The sequence below is a fragment of the Mytilus galloprovincialis genome, chromosome 11, assembly GCF_965363235.1.
Source record: "Mytilus galloprovincialis chromosome 11, xbMytGall1.hap1.1, whole genome shotgun sequence".
NCBI lineage: Eukaryota > Metazoa > Mollusca > Bivalvia > Mytilida > Mytilidae > Mytilus > Mytilus galloprovincialis.
The window spans coordinates 17,528,041-17,551,621 of NC_134848.1; the positions used below are offsets into that span (position 1 = coordinate 17,528,041).

At 32.7% G+C, this 23,581-nt stretch overlaps 1 protein-coding gene across 2 annotated transcripts in view; it reads left to right on the forward strand.

The window, feature by feature from the left end:
• LOC143051777 (uncharacterized) overlaps positions 1-23,581 on the forward strand; it is a 46,175-nt gene that overhangs the window by 8,892 nt on the left and 13,702 nt on the right. For both annotated transcript variants that reach the window (XM_076224704.1, XM_076224705.1), the window contains 14 exons: positions 3,454-3,618; positions 5,714-5,764; positions 6,326-6,400; positions 7,136-7,249; positions 9,629-9,710; positions 10,527-10,665; positions 11,313-11,388; positions 12,546-12,737; positions 14,647-14,785; positions 15,322-15,444; positions 17,655-17,761; positions 19,118-19,385; positions 21,251-21,570; positions 22,541-22,682. In XM_076224704.1, the coding sequence (XP_076080819.1) occupies positions 3,454-3,618; positions 5,714-5,764; positions 6,326-6,400; positions 7,136-7,249; positions 9,629-9,710; positions 10,527-10,665; positions 11,313-11,388; positions 12,546-12,737; positions 14,647-14,785; positions 15,322-15,444; positions 17,655-17,761; positions 19,118-19,385; positions 21,251-21,570; positions 22,541-22,682 (1,993 nt within the window). The remainder of the gene's footprint in view (positions 1-3,453; positions 3,619-5,713; positions 5,765-6,325; positions 6,401-7,135; positions 7,250-9,628; positions 9,711-10,526; positions 10,666-11,312; positions 11,389-12,545; positions 12,738-14,646; positions 14,786-15,321; positions 15,445-17,654; positions 17,762-19,117; positions 19,386-21,250; positions 21,571-22,540; positions 22,683-23,581) is intronic.

A 23,581-nucleotide genomic window follows, 5' to 3' on the forward strand; every position in this document is an offset into this window, starting at 1 on the left:
AAATTGTCAATCAACCCCTTAAGGAGTTATTGCCCTTTATATTCAATTTTTAACAACTTTTTGTCATTTTTAGTATTCTTTTAAAAAATCTTCTCTGAAACTACTTGGCCAAATTTAACCAAACTTGGCCACAATTATCATTGTGGTATAAAGTTTAAAAAATGTGTCCGATGACCCCGCCTACCAAAAAAAAATGGCCGACATGGCTAAATTTAGAACATAGTGGTAAAATGCAGTTTTTGCTTTATATCTTTGAAACTAAGACATTTAGGGCAAATCTTTCAAGATTTAAATGTCCATCAGAATAAGATCTATCCCCTCACAAATTTTCAGATGATGTTGTTGGGTTGCTGCCCTAAAATTGGTAATTTTAAGGAAATTTTGCAGATCTACAAATAAGTCAACATGATCAAAATTGTTAGAGGACCCCATAAGAAGTTATTGCCCTTTATAGTCAATATTGAACAACTTTTCATCATTTTTGTAACTTGTATAAAAATCTTCTTTTCTAAAACTATTGGCCCAATTTAACCAAACTTGGCCACAATCATTACTAGGGTATCTATTTAAAAAAGTGTCTAATGACCCCGCCTACCAACCAAGATGTCCGACATCAGTAAATACAGTAACAGGTGAGTGACACAGGCTCTTGAGAGTCTCTAGTTTCTCTTTTGCGCATATACATATGTGTCCTTCAAAGGTTACATAATGTAAATCTTCATCAATTACTACTCCAATATACTTCTCTTCTTTACATTTGCTAATATCATGACCTAATAGCTTACTGTATAACTTGTCTTGTCATCTCTTACCCCTCTACTTAAATGTATATTTATGTTTTTGCATTTTTCTGGATGGAACTTCAACAGCCATGTATCACTCCATTTCTCAAGATTTTTTAGGTCATTTTGTAATTTTTTGCTTGTGATTTATTCCCTTCTTTTAATGTTGCACTCACTAGGGCTCTTTTCCAATCCTTTGGAACTACTTTTTGTGTTAAAGATTGGCTAAAATTGATGCCTAGTGGTTCAGCTATACCTTCCTTGACTAATCAAACAGCAGTCTGGGGTGTAGATTATCAAGGCCAGGTGATTTGTCCGTTTTTATTTTCTGCAGGTGTTTCTATATGTTATTACAGAAAAAATATGCCTGTAATAACAAAAGGGTGTTATCACAGCTTCTCTTTATCACTTCAAAGCATTTGATCAGGCATAAATCATGCTTACTTACAATGTATTTTAATTTATTGTAAGAAATAATGACCAGAGCATGTAATGAGGTTCTGCGCAAGTTTCTCTTCCCCAAGTGTCTTATATAATAAGTTACATTCCTTTAATAACTAAGCCTTGTTATCACAGCTAAGTTAATTCCTTAATAGCCTTTTCTCATTGATTAACCATGGTTAATCAAAAATGTATTAATTCAATTTAAAAATTAATTATCAAGGCTATGCATTTAGTTTCTGCACTAGTCTCAAGAGTTCCCTAGAGTCCACTATTATAGATTAAATAATTTTACAAATAACAAACATATGTAAATATTACAGATTTAGAAAATTTAAGGAAAAGTATCTGTAATAACACACGCAAGTTATTTTCTGTAATAACCCTATAGGGTTATATCTTTGTCTGTTCAACAATACTACAACTATTATAGGTAATAGATAAATGGACAGAAGCTAATGCTATAGACAATTGCCATGAGATTGACTGCATATATTATATATACAGACTTCATGAAAGCCTTCAATAAAGTACCCCACATGCGACTCATTAAGAAAATCATGAAATTTGGGATAACAAATCCAATCCTAGATTGGATTACAGATTTTCTGTCTTATAGAAAACAACAAGTATCAGTAAATGTGGAAACATCGGAGTGGAAAGATGTAACATCAGGAATTCCACAAGGCTCAGTATTAGGCCCCCTGTTATTTGTTCTATACATAAATGACTTGCCTGATTGCGTGATATCAGATGCCGACTTATTCACGGACAACACAAAAATCTTCAGAATTATTGAAAGCGAATCACAAATTATACTACAAAATGACCTAAAAAATCTCCATGTACAAATGTATCTGGCGTGTTGCCCTTTTTTGTACATTTTTGATTTTATCAATGGATTTCTTTTTGAAAGGTGCCCATACTGAACTAGCATAGTCTAAGTGTGTTCTCACTAATGTTTTGTATAGTGGCATGGTATGAAGATTTTTTCATTTAAGTTTTTAAATGTCCTTCTGATTGCAGCAACAATTGAGTTATCTTTGTTAAATTTTTTGCATATGTGTTTTTCAAAGGTTAAATCTTTATCAATTACTACTCCAATATCCTTCTCTTCTTTACATTTGCTAATATCATGACCTAATAGCTTATAACTTGTCTTGTCATCTCTTACCCCTCTACTTATATTTATGTGTTTGCATTTTTCTGGATGGAACTTCAACAGCCATGTGTCACTCCATTTCTCGAGATTTTTTAGGTCATTTTGTAATTTTTTGCATGCGATTTATTCCCTTTTTTTAATATTGCACTCACTAGGGTGCTTTTGTAATCATTGCTAATCCTTTGGAACTACTTTTTGTGTTAAAGATTGGCTAAAAATGATGCCTAGTGGTTTAGCTATACATGTACCTTCCTTGACTTCAAACAGCAGTCTGGGTTGTAGATTATCAGGGCCAGGTGATTTGTCCATTTTTATTTTCTGGAGGTGTTTCAAAACCAAATCAGTGCCAATTTTTCAATTCCTCTATTTTCTTATCTAATGGAATATGCTAAGTTCTGGAATATTGCCTTGTGGTTCATTAGTGAATACGCTTGTAAAATACTCTGATCATGCTGATAATATTTCAGCCTTTTGATTGTTATCATCTGTTTTTTTTTTTTATTTTACATCTTCTGTGTCTATATGTAGGTCACCTATACCTTCCCTGGTCTTGGATTTGGATTTTATGTACATGTGTAGCTCCATATGGCTTTAGGCATTTAGGGCTTGTCTTAGCATTTTCAGATAATCCTTTTTCCAAGAATTTCTTTTGTTTGTTGACTGATGTTTTTGCCTGGTTTCAGCTCTTGTTTCTGGATCTTGTTAAGTTATTATTTTTTTGGATAAAGAATATTTTTCCTTCTAAGTAACCATGTGTTAACTCTCTTGTTTTTTGTCTATTGGGAAGACATTTTTCTTTTTTCCTATTTGTGTCATAGTTTTTGTTGGTACAAATCTGTTTTCTACATGTTCTAATTCTTTTAAAATGGTTAAAAAATAATTCCAATTATTATCAATGGAAAATTCAGCATTAAGCTTATTATGCTAGTTACATTGATAGTGGTTCTTCCCATGGATAGAAACAAGTGCCTGTGGTGAGAGTGCAGTCTGGTCAATGACAATGTTAAAATAATTATTATGAAATAAATCAACTAAACTTTGTGAATAATTATATTTTGACTATTCCAGACCTATTTGAACTCTCTTGATAGAGAAGTAAGACTCCAAGATTCAGACAGATACTCAGTTGATGACATCACAGGCAGTGAGGATACGTTATGGAATGTGGAGGATGAAACACAAAGAGATGTGGACGGAACCTCAGAGGATGTGGATGACCCCGCTAAAGAAGAGGTACACAAGGCCCCTCATGGTCCAAGCAATCACATAATCATTAATTTTTTTTTTAAACAAGATAGATTAAACATTGATAATCAAATAGTCAAACAGTCCAAAATGTCAAATAATGAATAAAATATTAATTGAGAATGGAAATGGGGAATGTGTCAAAGAGACAACAACCGGACCAAATAAAAAACAACAGCAGAGGGTCACCAACAGGTCTTCAATGAAGCGAGAAATTCCCGCACCCGGAGTATATTGTCTTGGTGGTAATCAAATACATTTAATCCCTATAAAAAGGGCAAGTAATCACATTATCAAAAAACCTTGAGCATGTTTGAGGATGTAGATTATTGCGTTGCGTTGTGTATTTTGATCTTAAGCTTAACTAAGGCGTTAAAGATAGAACTACATCTGCCATTATACATTTTTATCCAATACAACATAAAGTATCACAATAACGCGACGCCACAGAGATAGTGGCCGTACCGCAAAAAGGTACGTTAATATTAGTGCAATTCTTTACAGAGGAGGCTAGCTCTTACATAAAGTTCTGATGTTTTATAAACTTATGACTTTTAGCAGAAATATTTGTTGTTTTTATTGGCCTAAATATATAAAGAACAGACATTTCTTTAGAGCAATAAGAATTAAACCAATTTTATGATAACAGACACACATGAACAGCAGTATTTTCTACGATGACATCATCAATTTCAAAACTTGATTAGTACAAATATATACATGTGTAACCAAATCAACCATGTCAATTTCAGTATGCATGTTTAATGTTAAGTGAATGTCAAGTTCAGTTCAAAATTCTATAGCCTAGGACAACTCGTACACTTCTGTTTCAAACATGTCAAATTGGACAATGTTTTGTTATTTGTTTTTACTGTTGAAACTTCTTGTTATGTTGAATCTTTTTTTGCAAACCCGTCTTCAGCTGAATGCAGGGGTCGAATTTAAGCTTTTGTGTGTACTAGCCAGCCGGACCAGTGGACTAAAAACTCTACTGGTTGGCTCCAAATCTACTTGTCCTTTTTTCACATGTTGTACAGTTCATTAAATTCCGATCTACTATATAATTCAACCATTCACAATCTTTTTCCCATGATTTTTGGTATTTGCATTTCCTTTTGTCAATTTCATATACTTTATTTCGATCTTCCTTTTGATTTTCACTTCTTTTAATTTTTTTGTCCAGTGGTTTAACTCCTTCAAAGGGTTTTGTGATTTTATCGACATATTTCTACTGGTCCGCCGGACCACCAGCTGACAAAATCTACTGGTCCGACGCACATTCTACTGGTCCCGGACCAGCGCTAATTTCGTCCTCTGGCTGATTGTGTGATTTAAATATTACTACGCGGGCCTCAAGGGAATTCAAATTGAAAATAAATGCAAAAATGTTAGTTGTTGTGTCTTTCAAAGCTAAAACAGTATACAGAATTAATTTCAAGGATAATGACAATAACTGTTTACTGTCTTTAAATATCAGCTGTATTTGTACTCAGCTCGAAACAGGAAAATTACACCTGTTTCTTAGCCTCGTACAAATACAGGGTCGCGTTCAATATTGTAGCTGCTACGTAGTGCTATGTAGATTTTGACTATTGAACGTGTAGCTATAGACTAGCTGCTACATAGAAATTAATAGCAGCTACGTAGCATACGTAGCTGCTACGATATTGAACTCAACCCAGCTGATATTTATAGAAATTGTATTGGTCAGAAGTTAATTGGTTCATGTGTTACCATGGTTACTTTTAATTTGTAAACATTTTCAGCTTTAGTTATAGCCAAAATATATAAACCTCTTTAAATCAATTATGGATTAAAATAAATGCTGAATTTTGACTCGTCATTGAGGTTTATTTTTTGCATAAAAGCAATTCTATTTCACTACAAGGTTTATAAAAAAACTTCTTCAAATTGAATTTAGAGAAAAAATTATTGAGACCAGAAGTTCAAGTTCTGGATGCATGTAAGTTATGGACAAATGAAAAGCATATATATTAGCTAAAAAAGGAAATTCCTATTGCCCTTGAACAATACAATTTCTTTGATGGGTGATTTTATTCAGTTTTATTTTTTACAATTGCAGGAAAAGTTAGAAGAAATAACTGCTTATGGTGGTGACTTACTAGATCAGGGGGTAACTTTATATAGATTTATATACATGTACCAGGTTTAAATATACCATTGAGATTTGTTCGACATTGAAATAATACAAAATTGGCTGTTGTACTGTTTGTTCTACATTTTCTTAGAAGGAAACACCAAGTAGTAACAAACAAAAATGTACATGTATCAAGAACTTAGTTTAATGAAATTGTTGCTCAGTAAAGATTCTCTGATTTCAATTTAATTCATATTTTTAATTAAGAGAATTATAAAGCATGCTGACCAAATCCCTTAAATCATGTAAATGGCTTTGTAAAAACAAATTTGTTCAGATAAAAAACCAGCCTAGCATAAATTTTAGAATAGGATTGGGGAATGTCAATGAGACAACAATCTGACTAAAGAGCAGAAAACAGTCAAAGTCCACCAACAGGTCTTCAACACAGGGAGAAAATCCCGCAAACGGAGTTGGGCATCAGCTGGCTGCTAAACATAAATGAGTACCGGTACTAGTTCATCTCACACTAAACTCTGAAATGGCATGTTCTTTTGAGAATTTCTTTTTCATTTAACTGTTTATTTGAATTTGTAGAATGTTAACCAAGATTCGACACTAGCCAAGATGATAGAATCTATGATCATAGAAGTGAATGGCCAGGATAAAAAGGTTTGCAAATTGTTAAAAAAAACAAAAAAATTCAACTATGTTAGTTTTCTCATTTGAATTGTTTTACATTGTCATTTTGGGGCCTTTTATAGCTGACTATGCGGTATGGGCTATGTTCATTTTGAAGGCCATACGGTGACCTATAGTTGTTAATTTCTGTGTCATTTGGTCTCTTGTGGAGAGTTGTCTCACTGTTTCAAATGAGCATAAAAATGCTGTCTATTATAAGACTAGTAGATGTGTTTATAGTGTATATATGCTTTTCATTTAGAAAGTGTAATCTTGTGGACACCCTCTCTTCTGGTGCAATAAAATTGTTATTACTAGATCGATACCAGCTCAATAGGCAGTACTAACTAATATATTTGATGTTCATGATGTTATAGAATTTTAAAATCATAAAATTGAGAATGGAAATGTGGAATGTGTTAAAGAGACAACAACCCGACCATAGAACGTACAACAGCAGAAGGTCACTAATCAGTCTTCAATGCAACGAGAAACTCCCGCACCGGGAGACGTCCTTCAGCTGGCCCCTAAACAAATACCTATACCAGCTTACAGTGATAATGAACACCATACTAAACTCCGAATTATAATGAATGTAATATGTATCTTTCTAATTCATAGCTATGATTCCTTGTTTGGACTTGACCTTAACTTTTGGTCCTTTTTAGTTTTATCAGCTCCAATATTTGTATTATATACATGTACTTTTTTCTTGTTTATTGTTAGCCAAAGGGATTACATCCAGAATCTGACAGAAAAGTGAAACAAGAAGCCATGGAAACAATCAAACATACTCATCAACAGTTAGTGGACATGGGCATTGAGCAAGGCAATGAAAATGTAAGCTATCTGGTCACAGGTGGCATTTTTCAACACTTTTAAACTAGATATGAGCAGGGCTTCACAAATATATTTGAGCCAGCTGGACATTTTTTTGTCATATAGATATAGGAAGATGTGGTTTGAGTGCCAATGAGACAACTCTCCATCCAAACAACAATTTATAAAAGTAAACCATTATAGGTCAAAGTACGGTCGTCAGCATGGAGCCTTGGCTCACACCGAACAACAACCTATAAAGGGCCAATAATTACCAGTGTAAACCAAGTCTAATCTATATAAAAAAAAATTAAAAAAAAAAAAATTCCCCCTTTCCATCCTTAAATACTTACATGTAGTAACAAAAGGCAAGCATTTCAATAAGTTTGGCTTTGAGCAAGATTTTTTTATGTTATCTGGTCACGACTGGCATTTTTCAACACAAACTAGAGGGTGACATCATTGTAGGGATCTACTTTCCTCTAAGCCTTTTACTTCACATTTGTTTAACTTTTGGAGGGTTATGGCTCAAACCGTTAAGAAATTAGGTGCAACAAGGGGCAACACTTTTTTTTTCTTCTGGTTAATGGACAATTAAGACAATTTAAAACAGTGTAAGGGAGGTAACTCAAATTGAAATACATTTAAAATACAATTTTGTGTATGTTTTAGGTGTCATACCACCAATTACGCCCTTAAATTTAGAACGTATGTGAAAGTAGGCCTACTCGGACAAAAAATAGTGCATTTGATGTCATTGTTTACTTTTAAAACTAACCAACAAATTGGCAGAAATGAAACTTTTGGTGAAAGAGAAATATATTAAGACCATTTTGAGCTAAAATTTACTTGTTTATGAGTTTGCATTCAAAATTGAGGATTACTGCACCCCATAGTATACTAATTTAAGATTTCCAGAAAACCAGGGGTTATTTTTAGTAATACCTCTATTCGGAAGACCTTTTCTTTTTTATATGATTTTAAACACCTGTTGAAAATTGGCATGTAGAAAGCTGATAGATGTAAAATTCAGGATATATCTGGTTTCTATGATTTTAAACTTAAAGGGGCACTAGCTACGATATATATAAAAAAATAAAGTATGATTTGTTTTAGATCAATCATTAATCAAATTGGAATAATGAAATAATAATTTGCTTTTAGCAATCAATTTCCTTTAATTTTGTTGAAATAAGCGATTAAACATAATTTTTGACTGATTCACTTGCAAGTGAAAACATCATCATCATTCTAACCGGTATTCATGTGAACTTCAAGTTAACCCCTAGCTAGAGATTGACAACGCATGCATTGTACGTGTAGTGGTTATTTAAAGAAAAAGAATGTCAACAATGAAAGTGAAACTACGGTAAATCATTTGATTACTAATTCGATGCACATAAAATCATTCTTATATGGTTAAAAACAATGAGAAACATCTATTTTTAATCTATAAAATAAAATCAAACAGACCTATAAAAATGCAATTGCACGTGTTGGTTTAATCTATTCGTATCTTAATTTTTGTTTACATCGCTAATATGGTCATCTGAGGTCAAATCGATAGTTAATTAGATGGCGTCTGGACTAAAATACACACGAAACGAACCTATATATTATCTACCCCATGCTCTGTAAACTGCTTATTTTAGACTTTTGATAGTTTGGATAAATGTTTTACATTGTTATAAACCAAATATGAGAATTTGAGTCAAATCGGTTACAATGAATTTGACAGCGAGTGCCCCTTTAAGGTAAAATATTTAGAAAGCTGTGAAAATTGTAAAATTTGGTTGAACAGATAGGGACTTTTAATTGGTGGTATGACACCTGAATTTACATCCCTTACACTACTTGTAAATTATGTATAAAGAAATGTCAGGTTTTGGACTATTTGCCAAAAAAAAGGGGGTCAATAGACAACAGCATAGTGTATTGCACTAAAGCAAAAAAGGGGGGTAAACATTTTTTTAGGGGTTGGTTTGGGGGAACAATTTGCAACAGCATAGTGTAATGCACAAAAGAAATAAAGGAGATTTTAACTCTTTGGTTTTTTTTTTTTTTTTTGGGGGGGGGGGTTCAATTCACAACAGCATAGTGAATTGCACAAAAGCAAAAAATATATAAATTCAAATTATATATTACAAATTCTGAGTTCTTTGACTACAGTTTATCTGTGTCAGAAACCTATTATGTGTCAAATATTTAATTACAATCCTAATTCAGACCTGTATTAAGCGTGAATAGTGTGTCCATTTTTGTCCCAACTGTTCAGGGTTGGACCTCTACTGTTGTATCAAGCTGCGCTCTGCAAAGCAATTTATTTTATACATGTATTGAATTTAATCTAAATTATTGAATCCAATAACCAAACCTATATTGCATTTTTTTCTGTTTTAGGAATTACAGAGAAATTTTTATGTTGGTAGAAATACATACTGGGAAAAGGGCATAGTGCCATATACAATTAAAGGCAGTTTGTGTAAGTGTATCTTATTTTTTAATATCAAGATTAAGAACAATATGGTGGAGGACACTTGGTACCATGTATATTATTATAGGAGTCACATTTGAAGCAGGATCTACATACCCTCCCAGAGCACCCAATTACTCCTGTTCTCCAAGAACCTTTATCATAATTAGTATCTTAGTGCTGAGCCATCCTTAGTTTTCCAAGTCTAAGGTACACTAAAATTCAATTGTTTTGCTTCTAACACAAAGTTATTAAAATTTTGCTTTGTTAAGAATCAAGTATCAAATAGTAATACTCTTCAGTGCCATTTGCAGCAAAAATGTGCAGTCTAGGCCCTTGCTGACATACCATCTATTTAGGATCATTTAGTTTTATTTACTATATATAAAAAAGAAGATGTGGTATGATTACCAATGATACAACTATCCACAAAAGACCAAAATGACACAGACATTAACAACTATAGATCACCATACAGCCTTCAACAATGAGCAAAGCCCATACCGCATAGTCAGCTATATGATCTCTCTGCATTTGCTTTGTTCATCTCTTTATTTATTTTCGAAAATTGCCAAAAAAGTCTTGTTCATTAAGATTTAACATTAAGAGGGATGTCAACTGTATCAGTGGGTCTGTCTTATAGTCAACAATTCCTGTAGCAGAGAGTCTAAGTGAATGGATGGAAATGCAAGAAACAATTGTGAAAAAAAAGGGAAAAAATAAAAATGAGCATGCATCAAGCAACTGGTAAATATGATCATTTAATCGAGAAACCATTCTCCAAACTAAATCAATTACTTAACTAATCAATTTTGTTGATTTTAGCCAATACCAAAGAGAGAGAGATCATTGAAACAGCTATAGAGGAATTGGCGAGGAAGACCTGTATACAATTGGTTCCTAAAGGCAGTATTGAAGCGCAGGGTCTCAGTCATACCACTTATATAGAATTTATTGATCTACCGTATGTAATATTAGTAGCCCATTTTTACTTTAATTTCAAAAAATATTGTGTGCATTTATTACGCCAATTTTTGAAGATTCAATGAACAGATAATTATTTGAGACTATTTATTGCGTGCAGATATGTTAGGGTCTGAATTGGGAGTCCTTTATACTGCATTCATAAACTTTTAGGTCAGTTTTCTGTATTTATTTTTTTTTTAATTTTTGATCAGTTTTTATATTTCAGCACCCTATTATTCTTTATATATTTTGCCCATTACTAATATCAATTATGTTAACCTCAGTGGCGGATCCAGAACTTTTCATAAGGGGGGGGGGGGGGGGGCTCTTCAGTCATGCTTCAGTGATTCCCTATATAATCAAACAAATTTTTCGCACGAAAAGGGGGGGGGGTCCCCAGGGCCCCCTGGATCTGCCTATGGTTAACCCCAATCCAGACATAGGTAAAAACTTCATAATAATTTCTGAATTTTCAATATACAAGTCAGGAATATGACGGTTGTTTTGCATCTACTCCGTTGGTTAATAAAGTCTTGTGTTGATTTTCTCACTCTTTATACAACCTTTTTGAATTTACTTGTAGATAGTATTTTTGTTATACTTTTTGTTTTATCATTATTGAAAATAGCTCTGTTTGTCTTTTAGGGGGTGTTGGTCCTATGTTGGAAGAAATCCATCAGGTGTACAACATATCAGTTTACAGAATCCAGGTTGTGTGGATGTAAGTTATAATTTTTTGTATTTGAATATTATTTTTGCTTAGCCAGGTTACCATGGGTTACAGGGTAAACACAAAAGTCATATAAAGGGACCTCATATAGGAAGTTTTATGCAAAATCTATAGAAGACAAAAAGAAACTGTAAACACCAAAAATGATTAGCAAGAGAAAATCTACATATAGATCAAACAAAGCCAAAATTGATTTAAAATTCATTTCTTATAAAAGTTATTGCCCTTAGACATATTGAATGACTTTTTTTTTCACCCATTTTTATGCCCCACCTACGATAGTAGAGGGGCATTATGTTTTCTGGTCTGTGCGTCCGTCTGTCCGTCTTCAGGTTAAAGTTTTTGGTCAAGGTAGTTTTTGATGAAGTTGAAGTCCAATCAACTTGAAACTTAGTATACATGTTCCCTTTGATAAGATCATTCTAATTTTAATGCCAAATTAGAGAATTTATTCCAATTTCACGGTCCACTAAACATAGAAAATGATAGTGCGAGTGGGGCATCCCTGTACTGTGGACACATTCTTGTTTTAAACTAAATATAAAATAGACAGAAAAAAAGAAGACCTTTAAGATTATCAGCACTACACGATCAACAATATAGAAATTTTAGTCATGTTAGTCATGAATTGTTCTAGTCTTTATTGTTGGACATTAGATTCAAATGCACACTGATCCAGACAAGTAATGTCGGCCGTTTTGTTTTGGATGAGTCAGTTGTTCACTGTCTTAAATGTGCTTGTTACTTTCATGATTCCTGATATTTCTCCTGTAAGTTCATTAACTGGCTTATTACACATATTATGTGTTCTACAAAGGAGTATGAGCATGAGCATGAATGCCCAAGTTTTGGCACAAGAAAATAAAGTTTTTGAAATGTTAAACAAGAAAAATGAAGAAATTTAACCTAATATAGAATTTGTTATGGTGTGTTGCCATGGTAACACATTAAATTTGAAATTTAGAATTTAGGTTCCAACACAGTAAGTCTTTTTGTAATATTTGATTTCTTGGTTTTGTAACAGTTTTTTTTTTATTAAAGCAAGTGTTGAAATAATTTGTACTTATTGAACTTTTAAATTCATATTTTACATTTTGTACCTGTTACTTTATAATACCCCTAAATTTTTGTTGTATTTGATTATACAGCATTCCACGGTCCAACATGAGATCTTGCATGCTTTAGGAATGTGGCATGAACAGAACCGCTTAGACAGGGATGGTTACATCAGAATTTTAAAAGAAAATATTACAACAGGAAATGAATTTAATTTTGACAAACAAAAGACCTCAGATACTCGACCTTACGACGCAGAATCAGTTATGCAGTATAGCCTGTATGTAAGTACTTATAAACTGTAGAATTTTTAATAGTTTCTTGATATGTAGATTATATAAATGCTTTTTGATTGATTTTGATTTTTGGTGTAAATTTAATGCCACTTTTAAGCACCGCATTTAGGCTATTTTGTGACGGTCAGTTTTTTTGGTGGAGGAAGCCTGAGTGCCTGAAGAAAACCACCCACACTCGATAGGAAAACTTACAATCCTAGTCAATTAAGATTGGAGTTAAGTGCACCCGCATGTGCAGGGTTCAAACTCACAACCTCAGTGTTGACTGGCTAGTGATTACAGTAGTAATTACTTTGACCGCTCGGCCACCAAGGCCTCCTATAACGTTTTTGCAAAAATATGATAAAAAGAATGGGTAACAATGCTTTTCTCAGTCCCCTATCAACAAAATGCAAGTAACTCAAGGTTTGCACTCCATCTGTCTAGCAAATTCCACACTTTTTTCTGTGTGCTTAAAAATTTAGATTTGGTATTTATAGTGTATGTTTTATCACAAATTTTCAAAGTAAAAAAACTAACATAAAACTAACATAGATGTAAAAAATGCATCTGAGGTTTGAATTGCACATATAAACATTATGTTAGATTTTTTTGGGCCACATATGAACTAGCTTCCAAACTGCACATGTCAGCAATCTGATTTGCATACAATTCTTACTTGCATACCATGTGCTTAAATCACATGTGAAACTTATGGTATGTGCATTTGTTAGCAATTTCTGTATGGGTTAAGTCATCAGAACCTCTCAAAGATGATTTGTCATTATTAGGGTAGAAATGCTCTTTACCGTCAGGCTTCAAATGATCATTTTTAACTACTGTTAGCGTCTAATTGGTTAAAATATTACCGTAATCCGTAAAAATATCCATATCGTGATTTGTCAGAAGTTTTAAATAACTATCGTTACTACCCTCTATTATATGCATGAAACTAAATGTATTGTCAGTTCCTTATGAAGAGACCATAACTGTATATGACTTCATTATTTGTTGTGGATTTAACCTATCATGTATTTTATTTCGTAATAGGTTTTTGCCAAAGTCAACATAAAAGCTAAAAAATAATTTGACTTCTTTATTGGACTTTATTATGGTTTATCTATACCCATGAAATCTGTAAAAAAATGGTATCATCATATGTCAAATATATGAATAAAATTGAGAATGGAAATGGGGAATGTATCAAAGAGACAACAACCCACCATAGAAAAAACAACAGCGGAAGGTCATCAACAGGTCTTCAATGTAACGAGAAATTCCCGCACCTGGAGGTGTCCTTCAGCTGGCCCCTAAACAAATATATACTTGTTCAGTGATAATGAACGCCATACTAATTTCCAAATTGTACACAAGAAACTAAAATTAAGATAATACAAGACTAACAAAGACCAGAGGCTCCTGACTTGGGACAGGCGCAAAAATGCGGCAGGGTTAAACATGTTTATGAGATCTCAACCCTCCCCCTATACCTCTAGCCAATGTAGAAAAGTAAATGCATAATAATACGTACATTTAAAATTCAATTCAAGAGAAGTCGGAGTCCGATGTCAGAAGATGTAACCAAAGAAAATAAACAAAATGACAATTATACATAAATAACAACATACTTCTAGCAGTTAACTGACATGCCAGCTCCAGACATCAATTAAACTGATTGAAAGATTATGATTTCATTATATGAATATCAGGCACAATCCTTCCCGTGAGGGGTTTAATATCATACCCTCATAACATTTATGAGAAGAACATAACCTGAGTATAGAAATACGTTAAATTTAAATTTTCATGTTTTTCTAAGTTTATCATTCTGTAGAAAGCTTATTCAAAGGTCAATATTCAGAATGCTTGGATATAACTCTTAAGTACAGTTCTAAATTAATTCTAATCCTATTTTTAGTCATTTGGGAAAGAAATAGGAAATACAACATTAAAAACAATGGAGTTTGTTGACAAAAACCTTGAATTTCTAGCTGACCTAGATGCTGGACTGGATTTCTATGACGTGGCCGATATCACTGATACATATCAATGTGCAGGTATTTTTTTAATTTCATATTAAGTTAGTAGAAATTGAGTTATGGATGCTTTGTTAATTTTTCTTTCTATTTTCTCATTTTATATTTCAATACAGTTACATGTTCAATATTCTATTTTTAATTTTATATGTTGATGGATAGGAAGGTCAAGGCAATAATATAACAAGAGTAGAAAGTATAAATATAATTGACAGATTAAAGTGTCTCTACCAGAGACCACATGACAGAGAAGGTTATATGATGATACATTCTTCAACAATCAGCTAAATCCATATCACACTTTAAGCTTAACAAGGCCTCAAAATAACAAATGAAAAACAATTTAAACAAGGAAACTGTACAAAACAAAACAGAAACTCTTTTTTTGTATCATATGGACAAACAGCCATAAATGACGCACAACATTTGTGAAAAAATAAAACTTCTAATCCTACTCCCTTTTTCCCTAATAGAATGTATATATATTCTAGTTATGATACTGATACTGGTCATTGATATATTATATAAAATGCATATTATATTGGTGTATATTTTAGCTCATTGTGAAGGATCATCCAGACCAAAATGTGAAAATGGAGGATTTGTTGACCACAACTGTGAATGTTTCTGTCCATCTGGTCTGAAGGGAGACGTTTGCCAAACAGTAGAAACATCAACAGGTAAGGGGAGATAATTGCCAAATAATAAAATCATTAGGCCACAGACCACAACTAATTCCTCTATCAGTTCTTTATAACCTTTTGCATCATTAAAAAAATTGCACCATGCACTTTTGTCCAATTTTTTGTGTGTGTAATGTATAGTCCTAGTCCAAATATATATCCCAAATTCAGAAAGATTGAAGCAATCACTTTTACAAATTTAGCCAATACACATCCATACCCCTATTGACAAGTCAAGAGATGTTCTGAAAACTGTAAATATCACCTTTTTACACTTAGCCTAATCACTCATTCCATATCAAAATCAATTAAAATACAACATCCAAAAATTTATTTCACCTCTCTTCTTTCATTCCCACCCCCAAAAAATTAAGAAATGAGTGAGGAAGGGAAAGAAAAAAAAATAAGGAGAAATACACTCTAATAAAAAGGAACTATATTAGTGGACAACGAAAAGCGGGGTCATTAATTGTGGTCTTGGGCCATTATCAGGTAAGGGGAGATAATTGCCAAATTATAGAAACATTATCAGGTAAGGGGAGACAATTGCCAAATAATAGAAACATCAGGTAAGGGGAGACAATTGCCAAATAATAGAAGCATTGTCAGGTAAGGGGAGATTAATTATTGCCAAATGATAAAAACATTATCTGGTAAGGGGAGATAATTGCAAAATAAAAAACATTGGCCAAAGACCACAATTAATGACCCCGCTTTTCGTTGTCCACAAATATAGTTCCTTTTGATTAGAGTGTATTTTTCCTTAATTTTTTTTCTTTCCCTTCCTCACTCATTTCTTATATTTTTTTGGGGTGGAAATGAAAGAAGAGAGGTGAAATAAATTTTTGGATGTTGTATTTAAACTGATTTTGATATGGAATGAGTGATTAGGCCAAGTGCAAAAAGGTAATATTTACAGTTTTCAAAACATCTTTTGACTTGTCAATATTGGTATGGATGTGTATTGGCTAAATTTGTAAAAGTGATTGGTTCAATCTTTCTGAATTTTGGATATATATTTGGAGTAGGACTATGCATTACACACACAAAAAACTTGACAAAAGTGCATGGTGCAATTTTTTTAATGATGCAAAATGTTATAAAGAACTGATAGAGGAATTAATTGTGGTCTATTGTCCATTATCAGGTAAGGGGAGACAATTGCCAAATAATAAAAACATTATCAGGTAAGGGGAGACAATTGCCAAATGATAGAAACATTATCTGGTAAGGGGAGATAATTGCCAAATAATAGAAACATTATCAGGTAAGGGGAGACAATTGCCAAATAATAAACACATCAGGTAAGGGGAGACAATTGCCAAATAATAGAAACATTATTGGGAAAGGGGAAACACTTGCCAAATTATTAAAACATTATCAGGTAAGGGGAGATAATTGCCAAATATAAAAACATCAAGAGGCCAATACATATAGTCTTCAACAAATGACATCTTAAAGGAAACATAGTCTTTAACAAAAGGCATCTAGAGGGCAACAACTTCAACAAAAAACATTTATAGTGCAACACAGTCAATAAAACATCTAATAGCTAAAGGACAACATACTGTGGATTCTTATTTTGGAGGATACCAATTTCTGTTAATTAAAGAACACTTGCATGTTCATGGATATTTGATTTCGTGAATTTTCCAAAATCTCCATAAAAGCCTATAGAAAATTTGCCATTCGTTGAACATTTAATTTTGTGGTTAACCTTTACCAAAGAAATCCACAAAAATTGGTATCCAACGAATATTAATAAATCCACAGTACAGTTTTTAACAACAAAAAAACATTGAGGGGGCAATATAGTTTCAAACAAACAAAAACACCTACATGTTACTTGTAAAGTAAAGTATAGTCAACGAAAGAAGACATTTTCATGTAGACAGTTAATTAACATGAGGGTAACAAAGTCTATAACAATATAGCATCCAGAGGGCGCTACACAGCATTCATAAAAAATCCAGGTGCCAATACAATATGTTAAGTTCTTGATCATCCTGAGTCTTAAAAGTTGTGAATCCAACAGAAACAAACCTGCCATTCACACCCTTTTCACTGAAAAAAAAAGTCAACTAAGATCTGACTTTCTTCAATTCTTTGATTTGGGACTAGCAAATGAAAATGTGACAGGATTGAGCTAGTTTATATTACATCAGAAGTTTACCTGATCTTTAATCAGAATAATGGTTAATTTTTAGTGTGTGGAGGTATTGTCTATGTATCCGAGTCAGAGGTCGCAGAGATAAGAACACCTAACTGGCCATCACCCTATCCTGTTGGAACAAAGTGTACCTGGCTGATTAAGGTATATAATGTGTTTTTTAAAGTTTTACAATTAAATATACAAGGATATAAAGCTAATTATAAGGTCACCCCGACCTAGATTATTAACCCAACCAGGATAAATAAAAAGTATGTCAATGGGTCAAACATAATCACAATTTGGAGAAATCCAGCCAAAAACAACGTCTAAAATACATATATAAGCAGAAAAAAGTCGTCAAAATGAGTTACCTCTCAGAAAACTTAAGATTAAGCAACATAATGCAAAACATAAAAGTATGTGTGTTAACTGTCACATGCTGAATAAATAGGGTGGGTAGGTAGGGACTTTAACAGTGCTAATAAAAAATGGTCAAAAACCTTTGGTGTAGGTGATAAAAGTTAGGGTAGGTAGGGGTACAGTAAACACATACTTTTTTATTTGGCCTAAGCTGAGCAAAAAACATGTACTAATGGTCCATATGTAAGTAAAACATGCATACTATATACACCTTAAGATGTTTTATCAAAGGGAGACAATCGCTGATGACTATTGGACTCCCTTATGATGATAGTATTCTCCTGCATTTAAGATACCACTTGTACTGTTTTAAATTGGTATGGCTAAAATTTAGCACTACATTTACGAAATATTCTATTTTACGATATATTCAGAAAACACACCTGTACAATAACTGTGAAATGTAATGTTGCCAAAATTAGATTTCTAGGGCTTCCATAGTAATTAGTAATTAATATAACTCTGGAAGAAATTGTTGTTGAAACTAGATATTGAAGTGAGGCTCTTCTGTCTGGTTCCTGGTTTAATACTATGTTCCTCATATGCTGGAGAATGGCGGGAATATTGTATAATAACCTATTATCTCCAATCGCACCAAACTTACATGATTTTGACAAATTCTGTATAGAAGCATATATTGGGAAAGTTTTTATTAAAAACATTGAATTTGTCGATTAAACTAATCCACAAATATAAGTAGGTAGCTATATATATAGATATAAGAAGATGTGGCATGAGAGCCAATGAGACAATTCTCCATTTACCAAGTCACAATGTATAAAAAGTTACTGTAAATTCAGAAATTAATGCATGCATTTATTATTGCGATTTTGTCATTTTGGACTTTAATGCGATTTTTATTCTTTCTATTTTGAGAAAATCCTGTTTTATTTCATATAGAATATTTCAAAATGTGAGTTTTAATTATCATGTTTACAACTCTTTCTCATTTTCGCAATAATAAAAACCTTGCAATAATTTCTGAATTTACAGTAACCATTATAGATCAAAGTATGGTCTTTAACACTGAGCCTTGGCTCGCACTGAACAGCAAGCCTTATACATGATATAGGGCCTAAAAGTTTAATTTGATTTCAGGCTCCAGCAGATATGTATATAAAGTTGACAGAAGATCAGCTTTCCCTCCCATACAACACTCTAGACAGATGTTACCATTGGATGGAAGTTAAATACAATCTGATTGGTCAACTTGGCGTGAAGATTTGTGGTGAGGCTAAAAACAGGATTTGGACTACAACCTCATCAGGTGAATCTAACTTGATGATGGTCAGATTTGATGCTAAATTTGCAGACGACAGGGATCCATGGCAAGGATTCAAAATAAGTGCCACAGCTTTTAACAAAGGTAAGAAGAAAATTTGGATTCATTTATTTTCATTGGAATAAGTAAAAGTTGCATTTTGGGGGATATTTGATTTCATGGTTTGGCCAAATTCTGCAAATAGCCTTATAGAAAAGTCGTAATTGGTCATTGAATTTTGTGGTTCACCTGTACCCATGAAATCCACAAAATTCGGTAACCAACAAATAATAATGAATCCACAGTATTTTAATAATGACCATATGGATGTTACAGCACCTTGAACTTTTTGATTGTCAATAATCTTTACCATGTAAGATGTGTTTGTTTGTTGTCCTTGTTTTAAATGCTACTTGCAGCACTCTGTGCTTGTATTACCATGAAGTACTATTTGAAGTACAACATTTTTTACAATCACTGAGAACTGGTTAGAAAACTGGTTTACATGTATCATGAACTTATTGCATGTTGCATCTTTACCATGTTATAACGCCTTAAACTCTTTGCATATTAATCATCTTGACCGTTTCATAGCTTTAAGAATATCAATAACCTGTACCATGGAAGAACACTGACAAGTGTTTGAAAATATCCTGCACGGCCAAATGGATGACCAAGGTAACCAAATTTCTATACCCAAGTGACATGTTATGGTAGTTTATTATCTGTATCACTAGCATTTTTAACACTTGAGTTAACCCTGCATGTTAAAGGTATGTTTGATTCATATCTTCATTGACTAGGATGGTCAATGGGTTCTCTCTGGACATTTGCAGACCTGCCAACTATCCCGATTTTCGCGGTATCATCCCGATTTTTATCCCTCAACCCGAATCCCGATATCGGGATCATAAAACTAGTAAAAATCCCGATTTTCACCAAATATACCCGAAAAATATTGTTTACCAATTTTGAAGTTTTTCTGATCAATTTTTAAAAATCTATAATTTTACCTTTACCTAGGGACATATTTAATATGACAAGTTAACGACCCTACGCTAATCAACTGTCACAACAGGTGTCATAATTAGTGGTTGTATGTAATCAGATTACCTAATGGGTCGTAACAGTCCTCAAAATTAATTTGTATACACAAATTTGGTCAAACAGCCTTTCAATTTTAATCAATTTATCATACAAGTACAATTTGCAACATTTGCCGTAGTTCCACAACAAAATCATAATTAATTGAAAGATGAGAACTGTAATGAACTCTCAAGAAAACATCGTTTATCTTGAAATCCGTTAAATTTTTGAAACCAGACGTCCCTCGTGTGTCTGTTGATTTAAAATCGACGCCATTTTGTATTCACTTCTACTGTGTTACTGTATAAGCCTCCGCCGGTAAGAGCACCTCTGAATACAAAGAAAGATAACTCAAATTTTATCCATTTTCTCATTGATACTGATGAGACCATATATAAGTAAGACTAAATCAAAATCTGTCTTCATCCTTCTAACTTTAGGACATGAAGTTTTAGGTCTTTTGAGTCAAGGTTCATAGATAAGAAGGTCTTTGGAGGGGGAAAAGGGGGGGGGGGTCTCTACTTTGAATCCTTTATTTTTATGCCATTTTTCTCTATTCTTCAGTTATTTTGTCAATTTTATAATTTAATAGTACAAGAATCATGCAATTAAAAGACATCAAGGCCTACAAGCTCATCATTAGTATACCAAAAGAAAAAAGAAGAGAACTTAGACTATTTTAGGAGTAAAAAACAATGCACACAGAAAAGTCGCTAAAATTGTAACCCTTAAAAATCTGGTCGCGCGCTAAATCCCCCATGGAGATTTTCAAAAGTTGGCAGGTCTGCATTTGAATTGTCTCAACTTAAACATAATATAATTGTGTTAGCATTGACAAAGGCATGATGCCATATTGGTACATATTCTCATAATTCTATTTACAGATTCAACTCCGACAACTCTGCCAAGTGATTCAACTCCAACAACTCTACCGACAACACAACCAAGTGATTCAACTCCTACAACTCTACCAACAACTCTACCAACAACTCTACCGACAACTCTGCTGACAACTCTACCAAGTGATTCAACTCCGACAACTCTACCAACAATTCTATCAAGTGATTCAACTCCGACTACTCTACCAAGTGATTCAACTCCGACAACTCTACCAAGTGAACCTTTGACCTGTACTTTTGAGCCTGGTTCAGATTGTTTTTTAACGAATGACCCAAATGCAAAACTTACGTGGAAACAACAGAGAGTAAGTCAGAAAACTTTATTTTGTGAATAAATTATAAACCGTTTTGCATTACAAAAATGTCAATGTTTTTTATGATTTATGTTTTAATTTTTTTCAGAATGAAATGCATTGTGAGTAATATTTTCATAAGCTAACTCAAAAGTATTGTGATTGGTTAATAGAATACACAACAATGGAAAAGGACAACCAATGGTGTTGTTTTATTTCTTTTAAAATAAACCTTCAAAAAAAATACCCATAATCTTTTAGATTCTGAAACCTAACAATTTGTATGTCAGTTATGAGGACACAAAAAAATACATATTTTTGATATTTGAATTCAACTTGTTTAACTTTAATTTACAGTCTTTAGATTTTTATAAGTTTTAATATTACTCATTGTTAATGAGGTTCCTAAGTTTTTCATTTTATTCTGGATCCTTTTAACCCATACAGACCCGTATAAATTGTATTCTGAATTAACATACTAGGTTTATGTCTAATTGACAGTTTTTGAAATATTTATTTTGACAAACATCAAATTGAAACATTATTGATTTCATTTAGTTTTGACAATCATTAAAATAAAACAATTTATTGATTTCATTTAGTTTTGACAATCATTGAAATAAAAAGTTATTGATTTCATTTAGTTTTGACAAATATCAAAATAAGACTTTATTGATTTCAATTTTCAAAAATACATAATTTTGATTTTTGAATTCATCTTTATTTAAACCTTATACAGTCTTTAGACCAGATTTTAATAAGTTTTGATATTACTAACTGTTAAAGAGGTTCCTAAATTTTTGATAAATGAGTTTGCCTTTTTATTTATTTTTGTTATTTTTTTGCATTTTATTCTGGATCCTTTTAACCCATACAGACCCTCATAAATTGCATTTGATATCAACTAACATGTGTTTATGTCTTGACAGTTTTTGAAATATTTATTTTGACAAACATCAAATTAAACTTTTACTGATTTCAGTTTTCAACACCTACACCAGGAACTGGACCATACAGAGCAAAAGAGGGTCAATATTACTCCTACATGGAGTCCTCCCACCCAGCTGGTAGTACAGGTCAAGAGCTCACTGCTACATTTGTGATGAGAAATGAAATATCGGAAGGTATGCAAGTTTTATGAAGTCTATAAACAATTGTCTTCTTTTTTGCAAAAGAGAAGGAAGAATGAGTGTGAGAAATATAGATTCCACAACTGCAACAAGTGTATTTAGCTGCGGAACCGTAACTCTTATGGTCCTTTTTTAATTTTTTTTTTTGATTTTGCGGACCATAGAGCTACGGCTTTTTCCTATTTCAAAACGTTCGGAATTGCGACCCAGGTTCAGGTCGCACTTATTTCCCAAAAATTTATTGTTTAAAATCAATGCAAAGCTTGTCAATATATATAGTTCGTTTCGTTAGATATTTTTCTAGGATATGACGTACCTATTTATGTTTGAATATTCATTTCCTAAACACTATTATCTAATTATTTCCATTTGTATACATTCTCCGCCTATTTAGTTCGGCCATATTGAATCTCGTGGTGACGTCACGAAAAACAAGAAAAGATAACTCTTATAGGAAAACACGTGTTGGTTTGTTTACGTTGTCTTTTATTTGATTTTCATGACTTTTTGAATGAAAGTACGTTTAATTAAAGTTAGATACTAACGGAAATATTAATTCTTTCAAGCAATTTAAACATTAAGTATGAATAAATGTTGTTAAGTCTTATAAACACTCGATTCTCATTTAGAAATAAGTAAACAAACCAACACTTATTTTTTATAAGAGTTATCTGTTCTTGTTTTTCGTAGGCGTTCCTAACCTCCAACATAGGAGATCGAGGATATTTGAGTTATCTTTTCTTGATTTTCGTGACGTCACCACGAGATTCAATATGGCCGAACAAAATGGGCGGAGAATGTATACAAATGGAAATAATTAGATAATAGTGTTTAGGAAATGAATATTCAAACATAAATAGGTACGTCATATCCTAGAAAAATATCTAACGAAA